At 42.5% G+C, this 16,433-nt stretch overlaps 1 protein-coding gene across 1 annotated transcript in view; it reads left to right on the plus strand.

Moving 5' to 3' along the window:
- Nucleotides 1-456: 456 nt before the first annotated feature.
- Nucleotides 457-16,433, plus strand: part of LOC137323990 (lactase/phlorizin hydrolase-like) — a 64,605-nt gene continuing 48,628 nt past the window's right edge. The window contains exons 1-4 of the mRNA XM_067988162.1: nt 457-1,117; nt 12,867-12,952; nt 13,582-13,638; nt 14,326-14,397. Of these exons, the coding sequence (XP_067844263.1) occupies nt 457-1,117; nt 12,867-12,952; nt 13,582-13,638; nt 14,326-14,397 (876 nt within the window). The remainder of the gene's footprint in view (nt 1,118-12,866; nt 12,953-13,581; nt 13,639-14,325; nt 14,398-16,433) is intronic.

A 16,433-nucleotide genomic window follows, 5' to 3' on the forward strand; every position in this document is an offset into this window, starting at 1 on the left:
AGGATGCACTGCAGCAACTCGCCAAGGCTTCTTTCACAGCACCTCCCAAACCTGCGACCTCTACCACCTAGAAGGACATGGGCAGCAGGCATATGGGAACAACACCACCTGCACGTTCCCCTCCAAGTCACACACCATCCCGACTTGGAAATATATCGCCGTTCCTTCATCGTCGCTGGGTCAAAATCCTGGAACTCCCTACTTAACAACACTGGGAGAACCTTCACCATACGGTCTGCAGCGGTTCAAGAAGGTGGCTCACCACCACCCTCTCGAGGGCAATTAGGGATGGGCAATAAATGCTGTCCTTGCCAGCAACGCCCACATCCCACGACCGAATAAAAAGAATTACCTTAGCAACCCTATAATGGCTTATCAGTAATAAAATAACTAATTTAGATGCAGCTATTTATTATGAAAAGACTTTACCCTTTCTCTTCACACTAGACCTCTAAAATGGAACTGAACAACAATATTTTCTTCATTCTATTTTTCATAAGTTTATCTGATGCAGAAATAAACTTACCATCTGATTTTATGGTAATTGCTGGTCCCTTAACAAATGTCCTGGTGAGGACTTCAGCAAAAGATGAAGATAAACACCAGGAGATCAACTTCAGCATGGAGGAAGAGGCACACTACTTTTGCTCTGACCCTCTTCCAAGGCATCTTAAAGATCTTCTTTCAACTCTGCATAGGAAAAGAGTTTCCCATTACAAAGTTATCCTTCCTTGGACTAGAATTCTACCAGAAGGTATAGCTGAGAAGGTGGATCATAACCAACTAAAATGCTATTCAAATCTCCTAAATGAATTAATAATTGCAAATCTCAAGCCTGTGATAGTTCTACACAACGGTGACATACCTCAAGGTCTGGTTGCGAGGTACGGTGACTGGGAGAATGAGGCACTTATTGATTTGTTTGCGGACTATGCGCGGTTTGCTTTTGCAGCTTTTGGAGAAAAAGTTGAAACCTGGATAACATTTAATGATCCTTCAGAGATAACAAAATTCAAACACAACAAGTTGCAGAACACCGGATCTTCAGCAATCAAGTATATGATCCTTGCCCATGAAAAGGCTTACAGAATTTATCACAACGAGGCGGCATCCAAAGGTAAGGTTTTCTAAAGTAAGTGTAAGAAATGCAAGTTTTCTGCTTTCTACATGATACAGATAATGGGCTCAATTTTTGGATGCCCGGGCGGGTGGGTTCGTGGTGGGGGGGGGCTCCGAAAATTGGGGATTCGCGGGGCGGGTCCGGAGCCCGCCTCCAACCTGCCCACTTCTGGGTTCCCCAGTGACGCGCTTGGATGCGCTCACAGCCCCTGCATGCGGGACTCCCGCCAGCTTTCACTTCAGGCAATTAATGTGATAGTTCAGATCGTTAGGAGACCTGATTTGTAGGATATTTTAGGAGGGGTGGGATTTTCATCCAAACTGAGTGTGTTTCCCGTACTGGGGGAAACACTCCCAGTTGAAATGGACATGTTGCAGCCACCAGCCTGTGGCAGCTGCAAAGGTCCATTTGATAGGTTTGGGGGGGGGGGGGGGGGGGGGAAGACCCTCACTCATTGCAGGAGACCACTCTGTCACTTTGGACAAAATTTGGCCTGCACCACCCACCTCCTAACAATAAAATTCACAAACTTGCAACCTGAACCCCGATGCGCAGACACATTTACCTACCTTGCGGACCCCCTCAAACGTACATCTTTCGAATGGGGGCCGCCGTAGCTGCAGTCATGACCTCCTCGGAGGACGAACAGCCTCGCCAGCCACGCTATCCACCTCAGACATGTGGAGCTCCACAACACAGTGCTGTGACGCATCCACCTGCACAGCAGGAGAGAGGGCAACTGCAGAGAGAAATGCGTCGGAGAAGGCACTACCCTCACCACAGGGTCTACAGACCGAGACTCAGCTTCCTGGACCTCTCTGAGCAGCAGTGCACACGGAGGCTCAGAGTCACTCGACATGTAGTCGTACACATCTGCAGCCTCCTTCATGCCGAGCTGTTCCCGGCTGGCCCGAGCACCACCTTCTTACCTGTCGCTGTCAAAGTCACCACTGCCCTCAACAACTTCTCCTCCGCATCCCTCCAGTGTGCCACCGGGGACATCGCCGGCGTCTCTCAGTTGTCTGCACAAAAGAGCCCTGCAAATACACCTACACCCACTCTGCAGAGACACAATGGGTGGCATCAGTTGTGGGTCTTCATGGTGATCCTCAGGAAAGGGCATTATTGCACAAAGCAGACAAGATTTGCAAAGATGTAGTTTTAGTGGTGACAATATATGTAATGTGAGTTGATCAGAAATCAAATATAAGTTTAAAAACCATGACAAACCCTCAAACACCCTTGTGCATCCCCTTCATGCTCACGACACGTTTGCCTTATGCTTCCTACTACACATATGTGATGCATGCCCTGTGGCTGCAGCACAGATAGTGGCAGGTTGAGTGAGGCTGACTGTGAAAGAGATGCATGAGAGGTTGAGTATGAGATAGAGCCATGAGATTGTATGAGGTTTGGGTTGAGTGGTAGTGGTGGGATGAGTACTGGCGAGGTGAGTAAGTGCAGGTAAGATAAGGATGAGCTTTGAGTGGGTGTGAGGAGTGATGTGATAGAGTAGTGTTGGCAGTGCAGAAGGAGATGTGGGGTGGGGGCGGTGATGTGACAGACGGAGTGTAGGGGAATGAGTAAGTGTACTCACTTTGGCTGACCTACTTAGGTCATTGCAGCGCCTCCTGCACTGTATGCAGGTGCGTGGTATGTTGGTGGTGCTGGTGACCTCCTCTGCCAGGCCTTCGTGGTGGCAGAGGCAGGCCACTTTCTCCTCTCCGCCAGGTGAAAGATCTCCCTCCTCCTCCTCCTCCTCACCCCATCCAATAAGACCTGGAGTGAGGCATCATTAAACCTGGGAGCAGCCTTCCCCCTGGGATGCTCCATGCTGTAATTTTGCCTATTTTCCGCAGCATCCGTCAGTGGAGGCCTGCCCCTTTAAATAGGGCTCCTCCAGCTGACAGCCTATGATTCGGGTGCGCAGTCTGCCCGTTGCGCAGCTTTCCAGCGCGAAACCCGGAAGCCAAGGTAAGTGGCTTCAATTAGGCTGCATTCGCGTGGGGAACCCACTGATTTTACTGGGCGGGTTACCCACATGCCCAGTCGACCCCCTGCTGGCAACCCGCCTCTCTCCTAATATCGAGCCCAATGTGTGGAATGTAGTTCAACGAGTCATTTTGCTAGCTTATAAATACTGAATTTCAGAGCTATTAAAACCAACCTCAATACCAGTCAGGACAAAGCAGTTCGCTTAATCGGTCCTTCATCCACCAACCTAAACATCCACCCTCTTCATCACTGGCGCACCATAGCTGCAGTGTGTACTATCCACAGGATGCACTAGCAATACCCCGAGGCTTCTTTGGTAGCACCGCCCCAACCTGCGACCTCCATCACCTAGGACAAGGGCAGCAGGTGCATGAAAATACCATCTTCAAGTTCCCTTCCAAGTCAAACACCGATCCGACTTGGACATACATCACCCACCATTCCTTTGTTGTCACTGGGTCAAAATCCTGGAGCTCCGCAGGGATCTGTCTTGGGGCCTCAATTATTCACTATTTATTAATGACTTAGATGAAGGCATACAAAGTCTCATATCTAAGTTTGCCAATGACACAAAGATTGGTGGCATTGTAAGCAGTGCAGATGAAAACATAAAATTACAAAGGGATATTGATAGATTAGGTGAATGGGCAAAACTGTGGCAAATGGAATTCAATGTAGACAAATGTGAGGTCATCCACTTTGGATTAAAAAAGGATAGAACAGGGTACTTTCTAAATGGTAAAAAGTTAAAAACAGTGGATGTCCAAAGGGACTTAGGGGTTCAGGTACATAGTTCATTGAAGTGTCATGAACAGGTGCAGAAAATAATCAATAAGGCTAATGGAATGCTGGCCTTTATATCTGGAGGATTGGAGTACAAGGGGGCAGAAGCTATGCTGCAGCTATACAAAACCCTGGTTAGACCGCACCTGGAGTACTGTAAGCAGTTCTGGGCACCGCACCTTCGGAAGGACACATTGGCCTTGGAGGGAGTGCAGCGTAGCTTTGCTAGAATGATACTAGGACTTCAAGGGTTAAGTTACAAGGAGAGATTACACAAATTGGGGTTGTATTCTCTGGAGTTTCGAAGGTTAAGGGATGATCTGATCAAAGTTTATAAGATATTATGGGGAACAGATAGGGTGGATAGAGAGAAACTATTTCCGCTGGTTGGGGATTCTAGGAGTAGGGGGCACCGTCTAAAAACTAGAGCAGACCTTTCAGGAGTGAGATTAGAAAACATTTCTACACACAAAGGGTGGTAGAAGTTTGGAACTCTCTTCTGCAAATGGCAATTGATACTAGCTCAATTGCTAAATTTAAATCTGAGATAGATAGCTTTTTGGCAACCAAAGATATTAAGAGATATGGGCCAAACGCAGGGATATGTAGTTAGATCACAGATCAGCCATGATCTTATCAAATGGCAGAGCAGGCTTGAGGGGCTAAATGGCCTACTCCTGTTCCTATGTTCCCATGTTCCTCCTGACCTAACAGCATTGTGGGAGCACCTTCACCACACAGATTGCAGTGGTTAAAGAAGACTACCCACCTCCACCTTCTCAGGGCAACCAGCGATGGACAATAAATGCTGGTCTTGACACAAACGACCACATCCTGAGACTGAATTTTTTTTAAAAACTGGCAACTTTAATTTTTTATTATCCAATACAATTCTAAAAAGTTTTAAATGTCTTGGGTGACCCAGGAATTAGTACAGATCCTACTACTGTATCTAATTTACATCAATCACTTGGATTTAGAAACAGAATGCAAATTGGTCAAATTTATAGCTGATACAAAACTAGGAGAGGCAGTTAATTCTGAGGAGGCAGCTCAAAGTACAAAATGACTTGGACAAAAGTATGTAAGTGAGGAGAGCAATTGAAGATGAAATTTTATACAGACAAGTATAAGAAAAATAGGTGATATTTGTACTTCTGAATGGTGTCAAGCTAGGGATGTATTGAAAGAAATCCAGGGTAGCAGTGTGCAAAACAGCCAATGGGCTGAATCCACCCCATGAGCTCTTTAAACTGGCCCGCAAGTTGCCTTGTTTCCTTTGCACACTTAGTTTGGACATTGGGAGCTTTTGCACCAGGACAACTTGACTGAGCTGTTCAAACATCCCAGATCCAGAGGGTTAAAAAAGGCTGGTACCTGATTAGTTCAAAAATGCCTTAGTAGAATATTACATAGAATCTACAGCATAGAAACAGACCATTTGGCCCAACTGATCTATGCCGGGGTTTATACTCCACACAAGCTTCCTCCCATTCTAATTATCTCTTCCTTATGTGCTCCCATATCCCTCTATTTTCTTCTCCCTCACGTATGCATTAAGCCTCCCCATAAATGCATTACTTCTATCAGTTTCAACCACTCCATGTAGCAGCGAGATCCACGTTCTCACCAGTCCCTGTGGAAAGAAATTACTCCTAAATTATTTGATCTGTAGATATAGAAACAGTCTTCCACATCCACCCTATCAAAACCCTTCATAATTATAAAGACCTCTATCAGATCTCCTCTTAGTCTTTTCCAGAGAAAAGCGCCCCAACCTGTTAAATCTTTCCTGATGGTTGCATCCTCTCAATTCTGGTAACATCCTTGTAAATGTTTTCTGCACTTTCTCCAGTGCTTTTTGTACATGGAGATCAGAACTGCACACAGTACTCCAGGTGTGGTCTAGCCAAGGTGCGAAATAAATTTAACATTACTGCCTCTTTTTGTATTCTTATTTCTCTAGAAATTAACCCCAGTACTTTGTTTGCATTTGTTATGGCCTAATTAACTTGTGTAGCTACTTTGTGATTGATGTCTCTGTATTCCTAGATCTCTTTGCTCCTCTATCCCATGTCGTTTTTTTACCTTCCAAAGACTAAGTCTGCTCCTTATTCCTCTTACTAAAATGAATCACCTCACATTTTGCTATATTGAATTTGATTTGCTATTTATCTGTCCACTCTGAAAGCCTACTTATGCCTTCCTATATTTTGGTGCAATCCTCCACATTATTAGATATACCTGCGTGGATCCTTTCACTTCCGACAGGCAGCATGCTGTCAGTCTGATTGCCTGGCACGTGGGAAACCCGAAAGCACAAATACTTACCTTCAATTGAGTTGCGATCGTAGATTGCAGAGCACTCATTTGGCTTCCGGGTTCCCAACGTGAATATCTGCGGACGTGCTGGATTCCCGGCTCCGAGCTAAAATCATGCCCCATATCCCCAATTTCTGATTCCATCTACTGAAGAGCAGAAATTAACAAAGCAAATAAAATGCTGGACTATTCTAGCTATTGCAGCAGAGTATAAGCCAGAGAAGTCATGCTCAAAATATAAGTAGTATGCTAGTCAGAGCACAGCTTGAGTACTGTGTCTAGAACTAGTCATTGAGACACAAAGGTGACATTCAAGCACTGGAGGCATTTTATAGAATAGCAATGAGGCTGATCCATAGTGTTATTAGAGACCTGAGTTATGAGGAAAGAGTGGCAAAACTTAGATTTTTCAGCCTTGAAGGGAGGAGACTGGGAGCTACATCAGATAGTAAATCATATGAAAAAGGCAAATCCTGAATATTACTTCAAACTCAATTGGGACAAAGGGACACAAAATCAAGTAAAGGGCAGATTTAGGAGTGATAGAAAGAGCTTGAATTTATATAGCATATTTTATGTCCTCAGGACACTCCTAAGTGCTTCACAGCCAATAAATTTACTTTGGATTCTACTCACTTATTATGTAGCCAATTGTGGCAACCAATACCTTACAACAGTGACTACATTTCAAAAAGTAATTCATTGACTGTAAAGTGCTTTGGGATGTCTTGAGGTTGTGAAAGGTGCTATATAAATGCAAGCCTTTCTTCCTTTTACAGCAAGGTTCCACAAATAGCAAATAAATGAATAATCAGTCAGTCATGGTGGTCATTGAGGGAAGAATGGTGGCCAGGAGAACTCACTGGTCTTCTTGAAATAGTGGGAACTTTTATTTCCAGCTAAACAGCAGATAGGAATTCAGTTTAACATCCCATCTGAAGAGCAGCACTGTCAACAATGCAGCACTCCCTCAGTACTACACTGGAGTATCAGCCTAGATTAAATGCTCAAATTCTAGAGTGGGGCTTGAACCTACAACTTCTTGACTCTGGCAAAAGTGCTACCAACTGAACCAAGCCAACACTACAATGTCAAAACGTTTTTCATGAGGAATGATCAATGCATGGAATAACATTTTGACTAATGCATTTGAAAACCCTGGAATCGTGAAATGCAGCTATGGGGAGTATATAGTCTTTCTGGGTGGATGAACTACAAGCAGCCATGGCTCAGTTGCTAACACTCTTGCCTCTGAGTCAGAAGGTCTATGGGTTCAAGTCCCATCCAGAGACTTGAGCACAAAATCTAGGCTGATACTTTGGTACAGTACTGAGACTGTACTGTCAAAGGTGCCATCTTTCAGATAAGACGTTAAACAAAGGCCCTTATAGATCCCATAGCACTATTTTGAAGAAGAGCAAGGGAGTTCTTCCTGGTGTCCTGGCCAATATTTATCCCTCAAACAACCTCACTAAAACAGATTATGTGGTCATTTGTCTCATTGCTGTTTGTGGGATCTTACTGTGTGCAACTTGGCTGCCGCGTTTTCTACATTACAACAGTGACTAGACTTCAAAAAGTACTTCATTGGTTGTAAAGTGCTTTGGGACGTCCTGAGGTCGTGAAAGGCGCTATATGAATGCAAGTTCTTATCTAAGGTTTGCCAAATGGCCTTCCTTACCCATATTTATCTTATGATCTTGTGAAAGATAATGGTTGTTCAATATCTAATCTTTCTCATGATTATGGTCACGTAAATGTAATGCAATAATGATTGGTCTCTTTTTATCGAAGTCTAAAAGTCAACAAATCAAACGTTTGATAACTTATTAGAAAGCTCCATAATATGAAATCCCTGATACCTTCCATGACCCAGGTGTGACTAAAAGTTTAGTTTTACAGTTGATTGAAGGTTGCAGACTGATACAAGCAAGATCTGTCCAACAGTAGTTTTGTTCCATGTACAGATTTTCTCATTCATTTTGGTATTTTGCCGCTTTGCCTTGTTGGCTTAAATTTTACACTTGATACACAAGATTTCTAATTTATTTTTGCTCGAGGTGTTTACAGATCACTCCTATTAAAATCTTTGCTACAGAGACTTTTATACTGTGTAAAGTTTTGGATTGATTTAATATTTGTATTTTATAAACCTCTGAATGCCAGTCACAAATACAAGCAGTACATACCTATAGATGGTACAAGTTATAGCATTCAAATTAGCATGGCGATAGAAAGGGAAGCAGCACAATTAACTAAATAGGGACCAAAGTAGTATTTGCAAAATGTGCAAAAGCTACAACTGGTGCAAAATACATCTTTACCTACAATCCTTTCCAGGGCTAAAACAATTCCTAATTTATGATGCCTCATCGTGATTGAACACAAAATTATGGGGCATCAAAAGGTTACAATGTCTCCAGATCTCATTGTTACAATTTGAGATTTTTCCAAGTATATTAAATTTCCACATTCAAGTAGTCCGATTACAGTTTTCATAAGTGGACCACATCCCTTAAAATCTGAAATCTATGGCTTCCACATTTCGCAATGATGCCCTAAAAAATTAACCTAATTTGCGGTAAATTGCTTACTGGATTCCTATTGGACCAGAATTTACTGTAGAGGGTGAACGAACACCACCTGCCATTCATTAGACTTGCCCTTGCCCGTTTAATTTCCATGAGACTTTGCATTGCAAGTGGCTGAAACGGTGCAGTGCCCTCTACAGGGCATCTGGGACCTGTGTGAACAGGGCCAGCAACTAAGTATCTCCTTAACCAATCAGATTGAAGAATTAAGGATTCAATAGCGCGAAGTCTGAACCAGGAAGTGTAAGTTACAATAATTAATTCAATGTCAAATCAGGTACAGAAAGTGAAATAAAGAAAGGGAAAGAAAGATTGGAGTAAGAGGGAGTAAAGGGACAAAGAACATTATTTTAAAAATTTAATTTTTTAAACCTCCAACAATTAAAAGCTGAAGGAATGAGACTCCACTCTTGTATTAGTTAATTTTCAGTGCCAGATAGGCTGTTTGGCAGTAATTAAGACTTATCACGCCATTAAAAAGGCTGAAATGAACAAGCCCTAACTTTCTGTGGTGAGTTTAGTCCGTATCGACCATGCAAGTGCAGGAACTTCACGTTCAATACATTTGAATGGTGACTCAGACAGTGAGATGCCATTTTCAGGAAGCTAACATTTTAAGTGTCTGCAGTGTTAGCACCACAATACATGGTTACAACCCTTTCACCTTAGTTCACAATGATTAAAAGTACACAATCTAATAAACGCAGAGATCAAATGAAACTAATAGGGTAGGTTGCTGTGATGCGATTATTTTAGATTCTTAACAAAACAAGTGAAATCCAGATTGTGAATAAGAGGGAGATTTCTGTGTTTTATTTCATACAGATTTAAAATAACTGCAGTTAAAATGTATGGTGACTTCCCTTACCCATTTTTTTTTATTCGTTCATGGGATGTGGGCGTCGCTGGCGAGGCCGGCATTTATTGCCTATCCCTAATTGCCGTTGAGAAGGTGGTGGTGAGCCGCCGCCTTGAACCACTGCAGTCCGTGTGGTGAAGGTTCTCCTACAATGCTGTTAGGAAGGGAGTTCCAGGATTTTGACCCAGCTACGATGAAGGAACGGCGATATATTTCCAAGTCGGGATGGTGTGTGACTTGGAGGGGAACGTGCAGGTGGTGTTGGTCCCATGTACCTGCTGCTCTTGTCTTTCTAGGTGGTAGAGGTCGCGGGTTTGGGAGGTGCTGTCGAAGAAGCCTTGGCGAGTTGCTGCAGTGCATCCTGTGGATGGTACACACTGCAGCCACTGTGCGCCAGTGGTGAAGGGAGTGACTGTTTAGGGTGGTGGATGGGGTGCCAATCAAGCGGGCTGCTTTGTCCTGGATGATGTCGAGCTTCTTGAGTGTTGTTGGAGCTGCACTCATCCAGGCAAGTGGAGAGTATTCCATCACACTCCTGACTTGTGCCTTGTAGATGGTGGAAAGGCTTTGGGGAGTCAGGAGGTGAGTAACTCGCCGCAGAATACCCAGCCTCTGACCTGCTCTTGTAGCCACATTATTTATAAGAACATAAGAAATAGGAGCAGGAGTAGGCCAATCGGCCCCTCGAGCCTGCTCCGCCATTCAATAAGATCATGGCTGATCTGATCCTAACCTCAAATCTAAATTCATGTCCAATTTCCTGCCCGCTCCCCGTAACCCCTAATTCCCTTTACTTCTAGGAAACTGTCTATTTCTGTTTTAATTTATTTAATGATGTAGCTTCCACAGCTTCCTGGGGCAGCAAATTCCACTGACCTACTACCCTCTGAGTGAAGAAGTTTCTCCTCATCTCAGTTTTGAAAGAGCAACCCGTTATTCCAAGATTATGCCCCCTAGTTCTAGTTTCACCCATCCTTGGGAACATCCTTACCGCATCCACCTGATCAAGCTCCTTCACAATCTCATATGTTTCAATAAGATCGCCTCTCATTCTTCTGAACTCCAATGAGTAGAGTCCCAATCTACTCAACCTCTCCTCATATGTCCACCCCCTCATCCCCGGGATTAACCGAGTGAACCTTCTTTGTACTGCCTCGAGAGCAAGTATGTCTTTTCTTAAGTATGGACACCAAAACTGTATGCAGTATTCCAGGTGCGGCCTCACCAATACCTTATATAACTGCAGCAATACCTCCCTGTTTTTATATTCTATCCCCCGAGCAATAAAAGCCAATATTCCGTTGGCCTTCTTGATCACCTGCTGCACCTGCATACTAACTTTTTGATTTTCTTGCACTCGGACCCCCAGACCCCTTTGTACTGCAGTACTTTCCAGTTTCTCGCCATTAAGATAATAACTTGCTCTCTGATTTTTCCTGCCAAAGTGCATATCCTCACATTTTCCAATATTGTATTGCATCTGCCAAATCTCCGCCCACTCACCCAGCCTGTCTATATCCCCTTGTAAGTTTTTTATGTCCTCCTCACTCTCTACTTTCCCTCCCATCTTTGTATCATCTGCAAACTTTGATATGTTACACTCGGTCCCCTCCTCCAAATCGTTAATGTAGATTATAAAGAGTTCGGGACCCAGCACTGACCCCTGCGGAACACCACTGGCTACTGGTTGCCAGTCCGAGAATGAACCATTTATCCCAACTCTCTGCCTCCTGTTAGATAACCAATTCTCCACCCATGCCAGAATATTACCCCCAATCCAGTGATTCTTTATCTTGAGCAATAATCTTTTATGTGGCACCTTGTCGAATGTCTCCTGGAAGTCTAAATACACTACGTCCACTGGTTCCCCTTTATCCACCCTGTACGTTATGTCCTCAAAGAACTCAAGCAAATTTGTCAGACATGACTTCCCCTTCATAGAGCCATGCTGATTTTGTCCTATTAAATTATGTTTATCCAAATGTTCCGCTACTGTCTCCTTAATAATAGACTCCAAAATTTTACCCACTACAGATGTTAGGCTAACTGGTCTATAATTTCCAGCCTTCTGCCTACTACCCTTTTTAAATAAGGGTGTTACATTAGCAGTTTTCCAATCTGCCGGGACCTTTGCCGAGTCCAGAGAATTTTGGAAAATTATTACCAAAGCATCCACAATTCCTACTGCCATTTCCCTCAAGACCCTAGGATGTAAGCCATCAGGTCCAGGGGATTTATCCGCCTTGAGTCCCATTAATTTACAGAGTACCAATTCCTTAGTGATTTTAATCGTATTAAGCTCCTCCCCACCTAGAGCCCCCTGTTTGTCCAGTGTTGGTTGGTCCAGTTAAGTTTCTGGTCAATGGTGACCCCCAGGATGTTGATGGTGGGGGATTCGGCGATGGTATTGCCGTTGAATGTCAAGGGAAGGTGGTTAGACTCTTGTTGGAGATGGTCATTGTCTGGCGCGAATGTTACTTGCCACTTATCAGCCCAAGCCTGGATGTTGTCCAGGTCTTGCTGCATGCGGGCTCGGACTGCTTCATTATCTGAGGGGTTGCGAATGGAACTGAACACTGGACAACCATCAGCGAACATCCCTATTTCTGACCTTATGATGGAGGGAAGGTCATTGATGAAGCAGCTGAAGATGGTTGGCCCTAGGACACTGCCTTGAGGAACTCCTGCAGCAATGTCCTGGGGCTGAGATGACTGGCCTCCAACAACCACTACCATCTTCCTTTGTGCTAGGTATGACTCCAGCCACTGGAGAGTTTTCCCCCTGATTCCCATTGATTTCAATTTTACTAGGGCTCCTTGGTGCCACACTCGGTCAAATGCTGCCTTGATGTCAAGGGCAGTCACTCTCACTCTCACCTTTTGAACATGAAGACCTAGAGACAAGTTGATGATGGGACCAGGCCAGGTTAAATTAGTCAGGCCACAAGGCCTTTGTCTAGATGTGAATTAAATTGTACATGGTTAAGATATTAACGGGTACTTAGAAACCAAATGACATGAACTCATCGGTCTTCCATGCAATAATTTCTACCATTGTCCCTTTAATCATGAATTGACAACTCTGGTTTCGAAGCCCTTGATCTAGATAAATACTGGGAAATTTCTACACGATAAAGTGGAAACTTACGTAGAATCCTTCACAGAATTCAATCATCATTGTTATTTTTATTTACAGGGGGAAGATTATCTATTGTTTTGAACATTAACGATATGATTTCTACAGACGTTATGTTCCCGGCATTTCAGCAAGTTATCAATGAGGTGAATTTTCAGCCTTCAAAATGATCGAGCAAGCCTACCTGCAGCGAGCACCCCGCCCACCCCCCGGGATCTCCAACCCTCCTCCTCTCCCCCCCGCGATCTCCGACCCTCCTCCTCCCCCGTGATCTCCGACTCACTTCCCCGCCCACTCCCCCGTGATGTGACCACTTTTAAAGGTCAAAAACTTGGTGGTGCCTTTACAAAAAGTAAATTTCAGCTTTTACAAAGGCTGTAAGGGGCAAAATAAAGGTGAAGCCAGGATTTGGGAGTGATCATTTGATCGTACCATGAAAGCATCTCGTCAACATGAAGCAATTATCAACAACTTAAATTCTTTACTGGAGTACATCTAGAAAATCTTAAAGTAAGGTGGTGGTGAGAGGTGTGGGCGAGAGGGGTGAGGGTGAGAGTGGGGGTGGGGGGTGGAGTTCTTAATTGAAAAATTATACATGGACTATGGATGAAGCAAACTTGTTCAGCCAAATGATCATCGCTTGCTCTGGACTTTATTATGATGTTGCATTATTAGCATTGAGAAGACGATTTAAAAATGTATTGGGGAACTGCAGGAAGCTTTTAGAAGTTGGATGGAGTTACTTATTTTATAAAACACTGCTTTCTACTTACAGGGAATGGTGGACTTGATTGCTGTAACTGTACCATATGATTGTTTGCAAAATCATAAGGTGAGACATAGATTTTTACACTAAACCTTAATTAATGGTTATATTTGAACATTTAATTACAGGTGCACTAACCTTCTAAGTAAACCTTAATAAATGAGAATATATTTACAAATACTTAGATGGTCACCAGAATATGAACAATGATTAAAATTGATTTAAGAGTTAGACATAGCATATGGTGTTGGTGGAGGAGACTGAGAGCAGATGGTAACATTTTATACATAAGTTATAATAGAATTATTTTTTCTCAGAATGTCATGCTTCCTCCTTTGGTTAAATATGTAGGGTGTTCCATTCCATAGGCAGTTTCACAGCAGTCATTAGTGTTGCTGCACCAACCCAATTAGCTGACTGTGTGCTTCTGTGGATGACATTCATCCTACTCTCACAATCCTCTGACAATGACCTAGCCAAGGACTGGTGATATTCATGTAAACAGAAAAGTTCCAAAGTCAATTGAGATTTAGATTTAAAATTGTGATCTTGTGAGTTTAGAGTCGGAAAGACTGACACAAAAACTACAAATCCACTTGAATGTTTATTGCTGCTGCTCTTTAGCCATGTGCTCAAAAATTGTTAGAACATTTTCAGTGTATGGATCACACACACTGGTTATTTTGTATTGGAGTGTTATTTTGTATTGGATCTCTGGGCCCTGTAACTGATCAGTAATCTTTGTTCTTTCAGACTGACACTTTCGGAAATGAAACCTCAAAAGCAAATGAAGATTCCTTACAGGAAAAACTGACAAAAATCAAGGTACAGTTAAAACAAAATACATGATTTTCTTAGTACAAAGAGATACAAACATTCTTCATTTTTTAAGTATTGGAAATTTCAAAGTGTAAATCATCAAATATTGAAGATTTTTTCATATTGAATTGTTCATTTGCTAGGAACAGAACAGGTTGTACAAAGATATAACATGACATCGTTGCAGGCTTAGAATTTACCAAGAACTTGATTATCCCTTTGTCTTGGGGAGTCTCAGTTCAAACTATTGTAAGAATTCAGTTATGTCTGATAAGGGGCCTAAAAGCTCACTACAAAGAAAGAAAGAAATACTTGCATTTATATAGCACCTTTCACAATCTCAGGACATCCCAAAGCGCTTCACAGCCAATGAAGTACTTTTGAAGTGTAATCACTGTTGTAATGTAGGAAACACAGCAGCCAATTTGCGCACAGCAAGCTCCCACAACAGCAATGTGATAATGACCAGATCATCTGTTTTTGGTGGTGTTGATTGAGGGACAAATATTGGCCAGGGCACTGTAGGAAAGTGCTACAATATACTGGGATTATATTATAGACTGTCGAACATGGAAAAGGAGATAGAGGAAGAGATATGCAGACAAATTAGACAAAAATGCAGGGACAGCAAGGCTATAATAATGGATGACTTTAATTATCCAAAGACAGACTGTGGTAAAAGTAACATAAATAGCAAAGAATGGGAAGAGTTTATACAATGTGTCCAGGACTGGTTTCTAGATCAGTATGTTTTTAGCCCAACAAAGGAATGTAAATGTTTGTAAATACGAATATATTTTCATTAATTAAGATTTATCTAGTTCTAAGTGAGATAAGTAGGTAATGTAAGGGTTGGGTAACATCTAGGAAACAGCAGCTGTAACATAATTAGGTTCAATGTGAAAATTGAAAAGGGGAGAAAGCAATCAAGGTATATGACTGGCAAAAATAAACAATTTCAATGAAATAAAAAGGGAACTAGCCCCCGATAAACTAGAAGGATAAATGAGCAAATAAGACAGTAATGGGAATCATTCAAACAAGAGATGATTAGGGTACAAGCTAGATATATTCCCACAAGAAATAAAAGTGGTGCAGCAAAAGCTGGAGTTTCTTTGATGAGCAGTAAAATTAAAATGAGACTTAAAGAGGCTCAAGACAAATCTAGTTCTACTAATACAAAAGCAAATCAAGCTGAATATTCAAAATGTAAAGGGGAAGTAAAAAGAGGTTAGAAAGGCTAAGAGGAGGTTTGAAGAAAGGCAGGCTGGTAACATGAAGAGAAATAATAAAGGATTTTATAAACACATAAAAGTAAAAGAATAGTTTAGAAAAGGGTAGCGCTGATTAGAGATTAAAAAAGGGGAAATTCTCATATGGAGGATGAAGGCATGGTGAAGATACTAAAAGTGTACATTACCTCAGTTTTCACAAAAAGTGTAATGGTGGGAATGAAAGGATACAAGAGGAGGGGTGGAGCAGTTAAATAGGAAAACTATAGATGATGAAATAGTACTGATAAAAATTGTTGGAACTTAAAATGGATGGCATGCATCCGAGAATGCTCAGATAAGTCAAGTAGCAAAGGATCTGACCATATCTTTCAAACCTGACCATCTCTTTCCTGGTAGGGGTAAGGTAGCATAGTGGTTATGTTACTGGACCAGTAACCCAGAGGCCTGGACTAATAATCTGGAGTCATGAGTTCAAATCCTGCTGGGGAATTTAAATTCAATTAATTACATTTTTTAAAAATCTAGAATTGAAAAAAAACTAGTATCAGTAATGGTGGCCATGAAACAACCGGATTGTCATATAAACCCATCTGGTTCACTAATGCCCTTTAGGGAAGAAAACCTGCCGTCCTTACCTGGTCTGGCCCATATGTGACTCCAGACCCACAGCAATGTGGTTGGTTCTTAATTGCCCTCTGAAATGGTCTAGCAAGCCACTCAGTTGTAAAATCTCGCTAAAAAAAGTCATAATAAGAGTAAAACCGGATGGACCATTAGGCACCGAACATGACAAAGGCAAACCAAGCC

The sequence above is a fragment of the Heptranchias perlo genome, chromosome 7 (genome assembly GCF_035084215.1).
Source record: "Heptranchias perlo isolate sHepPer1 chromosome 7, sHepPer1.hap1, whole genome shotgun sequence".
In the NCBI taxonomy this organism is placed as follows: Eukaryota; Metazoa; Chordata; class Chondrichthyes; order Hexanchiformes; family Hexanchidae; genus Heptranchias; species Heptranchias perlo.